Source organism: Euprymna scolopes, chromosome 28 (assembly GCF_053919585.1).
Source record: "Euprymna scolopes isolate OS-2025 chromosome 28, ASM5391958v1, whole genome shotgun sequence".
In the NCBI taxonomy this organism is placed as follows: domain Eukaryota; kingdom Metazoa; phylum Mollusca; class Cephalopoda; order Sepiida; family Sepiolidae; genus Euprymna; species Euprymna scolopes.
This window is the reverse complement of record NC_136509.1, coordinates 2533743-2549141: the sequence shown is the minus strand read 5'-3', so window position 1 is coordinate 2549141 and position 15399 is coordinate 2533743. Positions and strand designations below refer to the sequence as shown.

The following is a 15399-nucleotide window of genomic DNA, read 5'->3' as shown; positions in this document are numbered from 1 at the left end:
TCTGCTTTTTCAATGTGTAGATAGATGTTGCAGTTCAGGATTTATATCCTTCCTCTGGCTTTGCAGGACAAACAGTGACGTAATATCATAGCACCTCCTGTCTTGTTTCTAGCTCCGCTGTAACTGTCTATCTTTTTTTTATCTAATTAAGAAACCATGTGAGATTAATGCGCTGAAAAACTACTCGTACCTGACAGTATCTCTACAAGGTCATCATTTGTGTAGTCAACCTTGTTGTCACATGTTACCTGCTGCACCTATCACTACTCAGTCTCTCACTCTTATACAGTATCCAAAATAAGGGTATTTAATCTAGCAGACCATGTACTATCAACCAAACTCCAACCCCTGTTCAATCCCTGCAATTTCGCATCCCTGTCTCTGTTTTACAAGTAAATTAATCGAATATGCCCTGATGAACTCGTAGCACTTGCGCCCCCTCGACGTAAATTACCTCGACTCACCGGACAAGCAGCAAATTCGCATGTATTCACTGCAGAGGTTTCCATTGGTGCTCGACAGCGTTGTACACTCGTAAGCAAAAAAAAAAAAAATGGGCCAAACAAATTTTATACATTTTATTGCACTAAAAGCTATATTGAACAAAGAACAATTAAACAAGGAAACTTAAACGAGACTAATAACACAGAAGAAGACATTTACTTTAATAAATGCTTAGGATGGAATCGCATTCTCTTTAATTTCTTTAAAAGATCGATCCTTTTAGACATGCTCTCAACCAAAGTGGAACACTGTGAAGAAGAGATGGTATTCCATTCGCTTTGCACAGCTTCCCACAGTTTTTCATTGTTCCCAAAAAATTCTTCCGGCCAATGCACGAGATATTATGGACCAAATATTATCGATTGGGTTTTAATCGGGGCTTTAACCTGGCCAAAATATCACATTAATTGAATTATCAGAAAACCATTTTTGTGAATTTAGCAGTGTGTGCAGGGGCATTATCTTCTTGAAAAATAATGTCCAGGGATATTCTCAGCTGTTTTCATGTACATTGTGAAATTAAAACGTAATTCAAACAAACACCACGCTTCTGAACTCACTACATAAGCCCCTTGTAGACATTATCCCAATTAGTATTTCTTGTGATCAAGTAGTAATATGCCTTGGTCGGGCTTAATAATAGCCATTATTTTTCTTTATTTAAACAACAGAAGTAGTACGAAACTATTACTTTCATTTAATCTAATTTCCGCTCGACAAGAAAAGGAAGTATAGGAATGTTATAATTACGCAAAAATGAATGGAGAAAGAGAGTAGCTTATTCAAGCTAGTAACATTTTTACGTTCGTTCACATCGCATATTTACCTCCTCCCCATTTATTTTATTTTATAGCCGGTGTAGGCTATATCCGTTATATTTAATAGGAATTTTCTGTTACACTGAATATGTTAATAGTTTCTATGAAATTGGTGGAAAAATAATTTCGTTTTTTTCACGTTCAACTTGAAAAGATCATTACTTCTTTCATAACAAATTTTATTAATTGACATAAAAACCATTAGAATCGACACATTTTTGCCAACGAGAAACAAGTTTATTTATTCCATTAGCTTAGAAATCCGGAGTTCTGGAAACAATGAAGTCATTAAATACCGAGTCGGCATCATCTCGGCTTTTGTAAGCATTTTCGCGCACGAAAGTTGTCGAGATGCTTGGGACACTGATAATTGATGGGCAAGAGGTCCGGTGAATATGGCGAATGAGGCAGAGTCTCGCAGCCGAATTTATTCAGCTCCTGCAGGGTCAGTTGAGCAGCATGCGGACGAGCGTTGTCATGGAGGAAAATTGGTCTCTTCAAATGGACCAATCTCAGACACATATTTACCAAATTTTCATTACTAATGATTACTATATTGTCCAATTTCTACTGTACACTCTTTAACCCTTATCCTTGAGTGGCCTCTTGTGGTGATGCCTATGTAAAAAAAAAAAAAAAAAAAAAAACATACGTTGGACATTCTGGTGCATTTCGTCACTTTGTCGGCATTACTTCTCCGCCGTAAACGTTTCGTCCGGATTCCAAAAGATGTGATGGATGAAACTGGCCGTTCAATTCATGCGGCACTTATTCATCCAACTGTTTTGACTGCTCTGTTTGCTTTAAATGGCGAACGAGTGTAGAGTGGTCGACCTCGTATTCAACAGCACCTTCTTATGTGGGTTTTCAAGACGCGGCTATATTAAGGCTTTCAAATGTTCGTTATCAACCGCAGTGGGCCTGTAGTGACCGACTTCATCTTCGAGGCTCTCGTCACATTACGAAATTATTTGAACCACCGTTGGGCCACACGGTCTTAGTGGTTCCTGGGCCAAACGCGTCATTGATATCACGAGCTGTCTCGGAAACTTTTTTTATATATTTGAACTGGAACAAGAAAATTGTGTAGATTTGAATTTTGTCCATGCTGTCGAAATGCCTGTTAAAAATGTATGAAGAGATTGAGAACGGTAACGTATAACAGGATTCGATAAAGCGAAAAACATGCTTCAAAATGGTATATAACATGGCTAAATATATCAATGAATTAATTCAGAAATCATATATAAAAGTTATATACGTGAGAAAACGACATTGTTTTTGCAGCAATCAAATATTTTACAATGGAAGTGTTTGCAATGATGTAAAGACACAAACTACGCTTAGTGTATAAAATTATTTCTTTTCATCTTTTTCCAATAATCGTGACCTAAACCCCGCAACGGACAATAATCTAAAGTTTGTTATTTTTGTTTTTATAAAGCTATATTGTTCAATTCAATTCATGTTGTTGTATAACCGAGAAGAAAACTAATTTTAAAGAAAAATATATTTGCAATAAAAGCAAATTCAACCATTAACAAAAGTGAAATAAATGCGCAATTCACGAAAGAACTACTTTGTCCTACTTGTGATTTTTTAATTAACAATTGCTTTCAGAGAGAAGAGAAAACAATACGGAAAGTAATGAAGGCAATTTTAAGCGCTTCTTTTGTTCGTTTAATTAATTAAATATAATTGTTTCAAATAGTGTCATGCACTTTGTATAATACACGACAACAGAATTACCAATGCAATACAAATCAGCAAAGAAACCAATAAAATAATCCGAGTTATTCAATATAACAAAGAGATTGTTTAAGTATTTTAAACATTTAAAACAGAATTGTTCATAAATGCCTGAGGAACTCGTTTTGAATTTATTTTGATCGGATTTTGTTTTGTGAATAAATATATTATTCGAGCAAGCCGCTTCGTTTACCCAATCGTAAAATACGCTTAAATATGATACCAAAACTACTACATTTGAGCTTAGCAGTTACTGTTTCAGCCTTAGTAATTACTGTTCGAGTCATTCAGTTGAATATGAAATAGCTAAAAGTAAACTGACGCTAACGTATATAGATGTATATATGCTCATGCGTACAAGAGAACTTTAGGTCGACTTTCGCCTGTCAAGTTCGAATTTCTTTCAACCATAACCCCTTAGCAGTTATTTCTATCGGCTAAAAAGCATAAAGAACGGTCCGTCAAAATGCATTCATGTAACCTCGCAGTGTTTTGCGACATCACGTCTCGTAGAAGATGCAATTTGTAAAAATGGAGACATACAGACATAGCGAGTTTTATATATAAAATAACTACAGATTTTCTCTTAATCTTTTGCTAGTTTGACGTTGTATTTTATTTTTCGTGTATTTCTATGTGGCCTCATCCAACATATCGAAGAAAACCGAAATCATGTCTGTCTAAAGTAACGTAGAAGAATATCTACACGGCCATGCATAAAGTGTTGTATAGTGAGCCGTTACACCTATCAAATTCGCTTTGTCTAGATCAAACACACAGACACAGAACAAGCTGTGCGCAGTAGCACACACACACACACACACACACACACAAAAACACATGAGTGGGGCACGCGTAAACATGACATGGCCTTGATGCGCGTGCATTTCCTGAGACCTCTGACATAGCCTTCTGTTTCCCTTCTCTTCTTCCTCTTTCTCGCTTGGCATCAAGCAGCGCAATTGTATAAACCCTCACGCTTGACACTCATGCACTCGGAGAGCAGCATATAGACTTGTGAGGTAAGGCGATTGATACTTCACGAACTTTAATATCAACCAAAATCAATCGAATATAATGTCTTACCAAGAACCATCAAATATTCATAAAATTCAATAATACTATTGAACTTTTACACACATTTTTACACAATGAAACTTGCAGTTTATGTTCACCTGTTCGTATACACCAACAAATGTTTTGATGTTTTCTTGCTTGTATGAATAAATGTTTCTTGTATATTTTTCGCAACTCGGTATTTGGTTATAATTAATTACGGTCGGAGTTATTGAACACGTTCTAATATCTTTACCGATCGATATATCCGATCCCAACAGTTGAAAATTATGTTTTGATTATTTTTTTTTTTTACTCACATTAACCTCTAACAAAGCGTATCGCCACTTGTACGTAAGCGATTATTATTTGAAAGATTTTTAAAAGTTTGTTAGTTTACGTTGCATGCAGTAGGAAGGGAATTCCAAAGTCGAGCAGTTTGAGGGAAATAACTATGAGAGTAGAAAGCTGTCTTGTATTCAACAGTGAATGGGTGAGATTTTGTTGCTAAGCCGGTTTGTCGGGATATGTACGTCAATGTGAGCATAAGTGCAACGAGTTAATCAGAGCACATTCCATTAAAATATTAGTAAAACAGCCACAGAGATGCAACATTGCGGCGATGATGTAGGACCTATATATATATATATATATATATATATATATATATATATATATATATATATATATGTATGTGTGTGTGTATATATATGTGCGTGTGTATAAACAATTTTCAAGTTTACAAAATTAATTATTTCCATAAACTTGAAACAAGAATATTTCATCTGTTACTTCATGTATGTATGTATGTATGCATGCATGCATATATATGTTTATATATATATATATATATATATATATATATATATATATATATAGTCATCCACATACAGTACTGTTTCGCTGTTTCACAGCTCATCAGTGCGGCTAGACAGGCAACCACCTCAAGCCAGGATTGAAACCCGACTGTCTGTATGGCAGTCAAGGCTCCTAACAATTACGCTATTGGCGGCCGCTGAACGAGTAGTGAATTTAACGATGTTTTGACATCGTCCGAAATACCGCCGCTCGATTTGTTTACACAAAGAGCGTCGCTTATACGCTAATGGTAATTCGTGTATCACTTCTCAATATGCTCAACTCAAGGTGAGGAGCATTATAGTCAGCCACATACAGTACTGTTTCGCTATATATATATATATATTAGTTATATCGATTGGTTTCCTAGATGTAAATCCAATGAAACTCGCGTGATTATTAAAGACAGGGACTTGTATGTATATATATGTATGTATGTATGTATGCATGTATGTATGTATGTATGTATGTATGTATGTATGTATGTATACGAGTGTGTATGTGTGTGAGAGCGTGTGAAATACATATGAAAACACAGACTGACAGAGAAACGTTATATATCAAATAGCCCGAAATCTAAGGTTTTCATTGATATTTTACTCCATTTATTTTAAGTAAATAAAAATAAAATAAAGAAGAATATAGTTTACTTTTTATCAAAACATTATAGGTGTGTATATATAAATTAATGATATATATTACAATCTAAACTAAGCAGTTTAAAAAAAATAAATATGTCAGGCGGATGGTAGTGTAGACAATCCAGACATGCAGTTATCCTTTCACCCCGTCCCATACCTAAAACCATGATAAATTTATGATTCGAATGGGAAGCATCAGCTTTTGGCCAGAAGTTTTCACTTATCTTAACTGTCTAAATCTTTTCATCAGTCTCCAGGTGTGCGTGTATCTACGTCTATAAACGCGTGTTTGCGTATTCTGTGTGTGTCCGGGTACGTGTAGAAGCATATGTTGTAATGTACGGGTGTATATGCGAGTGTGAACATGGGTTGCGTGGGTGGCCAATTACAATTTTATGAAAGACTTGGTTTTGAATAGAGATAACAGAAGCTGCTGAACATTCCAAGGCAAAAATATTGGGGGGGGGGGTCATATTCAGATAGATCTTAACCTCATTGGCTATAGCATCCCTCTCCTGCCGCTTACCCTACTCGCCCTGCACTCATGTTTCCATCATTCACACTGAGGAAGGCCGAATGATCGGTCGAAAGTATGTGCTTTTGAAGAAATGTTTTCGTCTTTCCCGAAAGACTTTTTATATACCTACACGTCAACGATATAAACATTTATATATTTTCCGTATTTATTTTTTATCCATAATATATATATACATATATATATATATATATATATATATATATATATATATATATATATATATATATAGTAAGTTATGAAAATATATATGACAATTATGACAATTAAGCTACATAGAATATTCCGCGTTTCATCCACGCTAGGATTCGTCAGACTTATGCGAAGAGTTTTGGTTATCTCACGTTTTTTTTATATACGCACATTCTATTGAGTTTTTAGTTAGTCAATCAGTTGCCTAGTTTCCGCCACACCCCTCCTAAACAGCCAATGGGTAGGCACTTACAGGACAAAAGCCCGGTTTACCTTAGGTTCAACCCTTCCTTTGTGTGTGCTTTTTTAGCGGGAAGCGTAGATATCTAGTGATCTGATCTATTTTAAACCTAGGTGTAGTTAAATGCGATGTTTTTTAAATATTATGTTAGTTTATATATATATATATATATATATATATATATATAAACTTCCCCTCTTATATATATAAAATTCCCCTCTTCCCTCATTCGTTTTCTTAGTTTTTAATCTATCATTCTGACGTTTCCTCTTAGAGGGTCAGACGATAAGGCCTTAGGGAAAATTTTAATTTCACCTGCCCATTTCTTGTTTTTTTTTGGTATTTAAATTAAATTATGTTTCCTCTGAAATTTCTCCTTCCATTCTGCTGTACTAAAAATTTACTTATATATATATATATATATATATATATATATATATATATATATATATATATATATATATATAGGATAATTTATGTATAGCTATGTTTATTTTATTTATTTATTTTCTATTGTTATTGTAAATTTTAAAATTATTTCGTATCCGATCCTAGAGTAAAAATTTTCCTGTGTACACAGTTTTTCGCTATTTCTCCCCGTATAGATATTCATATACGCATTCAGATAGAACTGTTTCCTTGTAACAAGATGGTGTAAACTTATCAGTTTCCACCTTCGAAAGCACGACAGAAAGTTACTTTTCAGAGTGATATACATAACAATTATATATATATATGGTGTCGGCTGTTTAAATATTGCTGGATTTCTATTGCAAAGTTTCTAATGTCATGTTTCCTGAATTGTAAATTCTTATCTCAACTCATTTTTAGGTAAATTGGAACCACTGAAGTCTTTCACCGTGAACGCTGGATGCCGATTCTTCGTGGAGTTCAACAAATCAACGACATACAAGATTCGCCATTTTGATATAAAGACGTTTGGAGAAGTGCAATTGAAAACGCGCGAAAATGTTAGCATTAACGTACTCGGAGAAACACTCTCAGTTCGCAGCGGTGCAAAGGTATGTTTCGATGAAACTATTTGTGTGTGTATATATATATATATATATATATATATATATATATATATATATATATATATATATATATAAATAGATAGATAGATAGATGTTTACAGGTGGGACATAATCCTGTTACAAAATTTTGAAGCTATTTTTTAATGATAATATTAAAGTAAACATGCTGTTTTATTTTCATTATGTGATAATGTAATGTACAATTTCTTATTTTTGAATATATTTAAATTTAGTCCAAATTCCGTAGTTCGACAGAAACATTCCTGAGTTTGACCTGAAGAAGGTCAGAGGTTACATCGACCGAAACATTATGGAAACGGCACTCAAGATGAGAACAGTAGTATGATTAATGCAAATAATACAAATAAACACGAAATACTTTGTTTCATAGTTCGGCGGAAATTGTATGTTCATAAGTTCCAAACGATATTAATGCTGAATCAAATATAATAGATCTCATAGGAATTGAATTCAACGGTAAATCCGTTCCGAGCTCTCTTTCGTATCAAATTATTAACAAATCGATTTATAAACTCATAAAATCAAATTAGATAGAATATCCTTTAACTTTTATGCTCAGGTGGCCTTCGAGCCCAGATAAATGGTGTACAAAAAATATATAAAAAACAATGAACTGAATGTTTATTATCTTTTTGAAGCTTTTCTCAAACGATATGATCCTCAAGTTCGTCAACATCACAATTGAACCTTTTGGAGAAATCACAGCAAATAAAGGTGCACCGGAAATGGTCGCAAATAAAGGTAAGAATATATATATATATATATATATATATATATATATATATATATATATATATATAAAGTCAATTTGTGTGTGTGATAGATTCTTCGTCATAGGTTCCGAAACGGCCGAGTCTGTTATTTGCAAATTTCACACAAACCTAATTTATATGTCTGGCAGTGTTCTTAGATATGTTTTCTACATAAATCCATCAGAAATCACAGAATATTGGGAGAAGGTAATATTTTTATATAAGATAATTTCAGCCAAATAAGAATTGCTCAATATACTAGAAAGAGCAAAATAAATTTATAGTTTTTAATATTTAAATTTCATTCAGAGAAATACGATTTTTCAAAAAAAAAAATTTTTTTGAACCATGAATACAATTCCAGTAACCTTCTTAATCCGTGATTTCTTTTTTGATGGAAGCTTATCTCCCCAGAGGAAAGTCATGAGCAAAATATTATGTGTCTCTAATTAAATGAGGAGAAAAAAGATTTTATAAAATATTTATATTACTTCGTAGATTATCTGATATATAGTTTTATTGCTAATAAGTTTTACCCCTAAAACATTCTCATATTTTGATGTATTAAATTGTAAGTTTTTTTTTATTTTATTAACTTTAATCCAGCCGATAATTTGAATAATTTAATTTTTAACTCTAATCTTGTAACACCTACATTTATAAACACTCCCCATCTCTTCCACTTACGCTTTCTATCATCCCCCTTTCATATAAACTTCCTTCCCCTCTCACTTTTGACTGATTTATTTTCGCTGCAAGTTGTCTTTCGCGCTCAATTCTATCCTACTCTTACACACGTGCTATGCTAAAAGTAACTTCCCTTATGGCTTTCTTTCTATCTTTCTCTTTCATTCCTCTTCTTTTTCTTCCCAACCTCTTGTGTAAACACTTAATAATTTAAATAAGATTTTAATTTTTTTCTAATTAGTTTTCTCTTACTTTAATTAGCGACACAGAAATATATGTTTAAACGGTTATTTAAAAAAACATTTCGTTTATTTTTAAGTCTCTAAATATTTAATAATATTTATTATATTATTCTTTTTATATTTGCAACTTTTGACTATTATTTCTAACTTTATTTTGAATCCACCCTTAAAATATCGGATTTAAACTTTTTAAAATTTCAACTATCTTGATTTTACCAAGAATGTTTCGCTAATTGGAAGATCTATTTTAAACGATTGGATTTTACTTTATAAAGAAGAATGCCTTCTTACGGATACTTTCTACGGATCTTGCACCACCAAAAATGAAGCAGCATCAATCTATAATTTTCTATTCTCATAGGATCATTTCCCATTACTTAAGATGTTCTATCGAAGAAAATTAGAATTTGCCTTCAATGTGGATTTCTTCAACCAATTTGTAATCTAATAAAATCATCCCATTCTAGTCAAGAATTACTGTTCTATTCAGATACTAAAATCCCATTTTTTGTTCCAACCAAATAAATTATTATTTTAAACGTGGTGGGGAGGTCATCAGTGTCACCATTTTCAAAATGTAAAACAATAAAACCCCTTCGAATGAAGTGGGTCTATTTGCAATTATTTAAATTGCCCCCCCCTTATTTTTTAATCTGATAGATACAAAGCAGAAAAGAGATGGAAGAGATGGGGAAAAAGAAGAAATAAAGAGAAGAATAGAGAGAATGGAAAAATAAGAAAAATGTTTCTTTTACTTAAAAAGGTGACGTGATGGCACTGTTGAAGAAACTATTTTTTAGATATGTTTTTCTTATCTTCTCTTCTTCTCTTTCTTCTATTCTTCTTCTTCTATTCTTCTTCTTCTTCTTCTATCTTCTTCTATCTTCTATCTTCTTCTTCTATCTATTCTTCTTCTTCTTCTATATAAATAAAATGAACTCATTTTTCCCGTCTGATTTTGACATTAATAGGATTAAAAATCAAGATATTTCATGCAAATATAATATGCACAAACGGCAGAACAATATCTGAGGTGTGTTATAGGCTTATTATTTCTCAAATTCCTCGATAATCTTATATTTCTATACTTTTTCTGCTGAGAAGTCACGGCCAAAATCGGTTAAGATCAATGGAAGTGGTAAAATATTTTCTCTCTAATAAATTCCTCCTCCCCCTGCCACCACTTAACACCGTTTGGGGATCGTTCACAAGGAACAGTTGAGAAGAGAACACCGGTTTGGCTTCGTAGTTCTTTCATGTCAAGTTATTTAAAATCACTAAACTAAGCTGCAGTGCTCTGTGGCGTAGTGGTTAGCGTGCTGGACAATTCACATTATATTTTCACGTTCGCGCCGACCTACCGTAGTCGTTTTTTTTTTTTTTTTTTTCCTAAACAACTGGAATGGACTTTTCTTGGTGGCCGAACTGTTAACGTTGCAGATGTTTTTTTTTTTGTTTTTTTTTCACACTTTATTTTCCTACTTTTACTCATGACTGCGGGTTTGATCCTTCCTACTTACCTACCATAACATTTTTTAAAACTCCCCCCCGTCCCGGAAAAAAACACTCGGGCAACGCCGGGTACCCCCGCTAGTTTCAAAATAAATTGCATCCAAACTTGGCTTGAATTCAGTAAATTTATTCTCTGGTAATGAAACCTATAGAAAGACTGGTGTAAAGGTTAATATTAATAATATTTGCTTATAAAAGTAGTAGTTGTTTGTTAATATTCACGATTAACGCGATGAAGGCGTTTAAATATTCTTTTTAACAATAATAACTCGTGTAAATTATTTCTATAAACAACTTTAGAAATCTACTTAAACCTATTGTTTCACCTATTGCTTTCAACTATTTTTAATGTTGAATAATTTGAACAACGGTTTGACAAGCGCAAATTTATTTTTATTTACTATTGACACACCTTTAGTATATCAGACTAGCAGAGAGGTCCGAGGTTGCCCGGGATTGAATAGAAGAATCGCGAATATTTTATTGTAATCGAAATCGGTGAAAACGCCCATTTTTTTTCAATCAAATCGACTAATTTCATGCACTGGGAGAAAGATTTACATGCCTCCCTCCCCCAGTGATTTAGTTCAGGATACATTGCAATCTACATTGCACTGTAGAGAACCTCTACTTGTTTTTTATAACATTATCTTTATACAATGGCTTGCATTAAAATTTAAAATGAAAAAGTCAAGTATCATAGTACACTTGTGCTCTAAACAGAAACATCCATTTCGAACGCACCTCTGTCGTATCAAAAAAAATCTACTGGTGATTTCGTATGCCGGCCCTTAGCTTGTGCGATAATAAAACTTTGTAAATGCATTTGTGATGTTAGGATGTATAAGGCGTTAACTTTAGTCAAAATTGTCTGTTCCTTTCTTTCATAAGACTTTTTCGATCATCGAAACTTATCGAAGACATTCCGATTAAAAAGCTATCAAAGAACACTGCCAGGCACATAAAGTACATTTAATAGATAGATAGATAGATAGATAGATAGATAGATGATATGCATGTTCCTTTCTGCTTATTTATTAAGTTCCGTCAAAGTTTTGAAATAAAGTGCCTATTTTGTATCGCATATATATATACATGCCGGTGGATAATTATTTTATCCGTAAATAAATAATAATAACACTCGTAAATAAATAAATAACACATGTATGTATGCACACACATTTCTGTGTGGCTTACTTGCTATAAATATCTTTTATACCATTGTATGTAATGGTCCAGATGTATGTTGCAGTTTGTGAAATTACAGCAGTAATAATGATAATAGTTCCCGCCGGAACATATCTAAAATGATCGAATTTTATTAAAATACTTTCTTATTATATTCAGGGATCGGTGTCGGACTTTGTCAACCAAACCAGGGCTGTTCAGGGGCAGGACATGGAGGAACTGGAGGCAGTGGATTCAATCAGAAAAAATCCGGTTATGCGTTCGACTCGTTCTTGGCACCGATTGAATTCGGTAAAAACGGTGGTCACTCATCCTTCCCACATTTAGGAGGTCTTGGAGCTGGTCGTCTTAAACTTGAAGTTCTTCACTTTTTGACTGTAGACGGAACGTTGAGTGCCGATGGTGGTGACTGGAGGTCGGTAAGAGCGGGGGGTGGAAGTGGAGGTAGTGCATGGCTGGAGACCCACACAATTGATGGGACGGGCGAGATCAGGACGCTCGGTGGTGCTGGATATCATGGAAATGTTGCGGAAGGAGGTGGAGGCGGCGCTGCTGGAAGAATAGCTCTCTATTATGTGAAAAACAACTTCTTGGGTAAGTCAATATTTTTCATATATATATATATATATATATATATATATATATATATATATATATATATATATATATATATATATATATATATACAATTATTTCCACTACAAGGAGACGCACCAGCTTACACAAAGATTGAAAACTGCAGACTAAAAATCATAGACTTGAATTTCACCCTCCTTGAGATTTATCTGTAGGATTGGACTCAAGATTTAAAACCCAAATCACTATGGCTGCCCGTTTGAGCTGTGACATTGTTTGCTGGAAATATTTATATATTTTTTCACATTCAATAAATTAAATACATCTATATATATATATATACATATATATTGAACAAAGTTTAAATGAATATTTAAACTATATATGTGTGTGTGTGCGTGTGTGTGTGTGTCTGTGTGTAGAATTTCAGTATTAAATCCAACTGTGTTTAATAAGCAGATAATGCTGCATCGTAGGATGTCTCAAATTAAATGTGCGTATAGACTACAACGTATGACTGTTTACGACAATTGGATACAATATATTAATAGAGAATTGGCGCTTTTATAAAAATAAATGCATAACATAAAATATTATGTATATATATATATATATATATATATATATATATAAAATTATGATAAAGTCTGTATTCCAAATTTCATCTTACAATTTATTACTTTAAGTACGTTGACATATACAATTATTAACAGCACCTGTTTCGTAGCACAAAACACTCATTTTACATTTTATCTATCAATGAATAAATTGTAAAACTATCAATATCTTGAAATTTGGTATGTAGACTTTTAGCATTTATTTGTTTTATTCTCTGTAATTAAATTGAGCTTTATAAATATAGGATAAGGGTTAATAAAAGGTTGAATATGACCGAAAAAACATATTTTAACACACCTACTATATATATATATATATATATATATAGTAGGTTTTAAAAATGCATTCTTACTTCCTTGTTACGATAATTGGGTACAATATATTAATCAATAGAGAATTGGCGCTTTTATAAAAATAAATTCAAGATATACATAACATAAAATATTCTATTAGTTTTTTTACTATCCTAAATACAAAAAAGGATGCCCACTGATTCAAAAAGAAGATATATGTAAAAAAAAACGATCCTTGATATCCAGGTGAATAATAATATCAATTTTACTAAAATGATTTAGTCGAGTTTAATGCTTTTAATAATGATTTAAAGAAATTTTAAATTAAAATATATTAACGTCACCCGCCAAATTACTCCTTCAAGAAAAAACGAGCTTTTATTTTTAAGGCGATTACGATGAACACACTCGTAAGACTTAAGACTAAGAAAACAAGTATTTTAAAATCTAGAGTTGCATTGAAAAAAAAATGTCGTTTAATACATTGTGAATAAACTTAGTAAGATATTGACCTTTTTGTCATTTATTCATATCCAATGTGTATGACGTCATCCACTTCTCGGTACAATATTTAAATACAAGCTCGCAAATGCATATTAAAACAAAAATACGTTTTAATCTCTTTTCTTACCTTTATCCTTCAAAATTCAGGGGTTAACCATATTATTCATTTTTCTTAATCCTTTCATGAAATTATAAATGGCAATCTCATTTTCTTCACTAGGTACGTTCAAAGCCCATGGAGGTGTAAGCGTGCGAGCAGAAAATGGCGGACCTGGCACTGTTTATCTCCATCGACTTCCCAACCCGAAAATTGATCCGAAAACATTTCACGAAAATCGGACTCTACTGGTATCAAACAACAATTTAAAGGTGAAAGGCGGCCACAAAGACGTCGAAGATAGCTACTCCGACATGTCTAACAGCAGTTGTGTTGCGTGGGTGATTCCATCTGCTTATCCCTCGATCGTAACGCAAAGTGCTTCTCCATCGATCATTGTGTTGGATAATCTGATTGTCATGCGAGATGCGCAAGTCGCGTTCGTCAACCCAGCTTCTCACACTTCATCAATTAGTTTAAGAGTTCAGTTAATGCAAGGTGATCGCAGTGGACACCTCCATATTGGTTTCAACCAATCGCTTTATATCGGTGACGGTAAATTACCGCTTGACCTTTCTATTTATAAGGGAGGGGAGGCAACTCTTCAAGGAGAATTACGAGTTGCTGGTGTCACGGTCTCAGTTGAAGGCGTCCTGAAAAATGTTGAAAACATGGTTGTAACAGATGGCGGTGAGTATTATAAATCGATTTAATCACATTAATGTACCCAACGGCAGATTGAAGTGCACGATTATTCAAAATTGAAGAATAATTAAAAGAATATTATATATTAAATAACGAAAAAATCGTTTTATTTTAACTATTCCGGTCCTTTTTTTATCTTAAATGCGACTTAATACAATATAAAGGTGTTCCAAAAGTTGTTGGCACATTTTGATATTGAATATCTGGAAGACTATTTAGGATATAAACACGCATTTTTGTATATTCAGAAAGCTAAGAATCTCAGGTTTTTCATGAAGTGTTAAAAGATGTACAATGTGAGTACTATTGGTCAGATAGTCCACATCATGCAGATAGTCTAATTCTTAGCAAACGTGTTCTAGCATTGGGTTGTTAATGGTTTCAACATCTTCTGGTATTGGGGCCTTTAAAAAAAAGCAAGGTATGAAATCTTTTTGCGAAATGCATGTTGAATAAGTGTCCTTGATTCATTTTTATTTTCAAATTCAAACACAAAAAAAGCTTTCTTTTCTGGTTGAGTAAATGTCATTACTAGATCTGAACATAAATGAAAAAAATCAACAGCCTCCACCC

The 15399-nt window shown here is 33.1% G+C and overlaps 1 protein-coding gene across 1 annotated transcript in view; it reads left to right on the top strand.

Annotated features, from left to right (window-relative positions):
- Positions 1-15399, top strand: part of LOC145249431 (uncharacterized) — a 911941-nt gene that overhangs the window by 410701 nt on the left and 485841 nt on the right. Inside the window, exons 50-53 of the mRNA XM_080110989.1 lie at positions 7426-7616; positions 8291-8393; positions 12193-12627; positions 14245-14811. Of these exons, the coding sequence (XP_079967115.1) occupies positions 7426-7616; positions 8291-8393; positions 12193-12627; positions 14245-14811 (1296 nt within the window). The remainder of the gene's footprint in view (positions 1-7425; positions 7617-8290; positions 8394-12192; positions 12628-14244; positions 14812-15399) is intronic.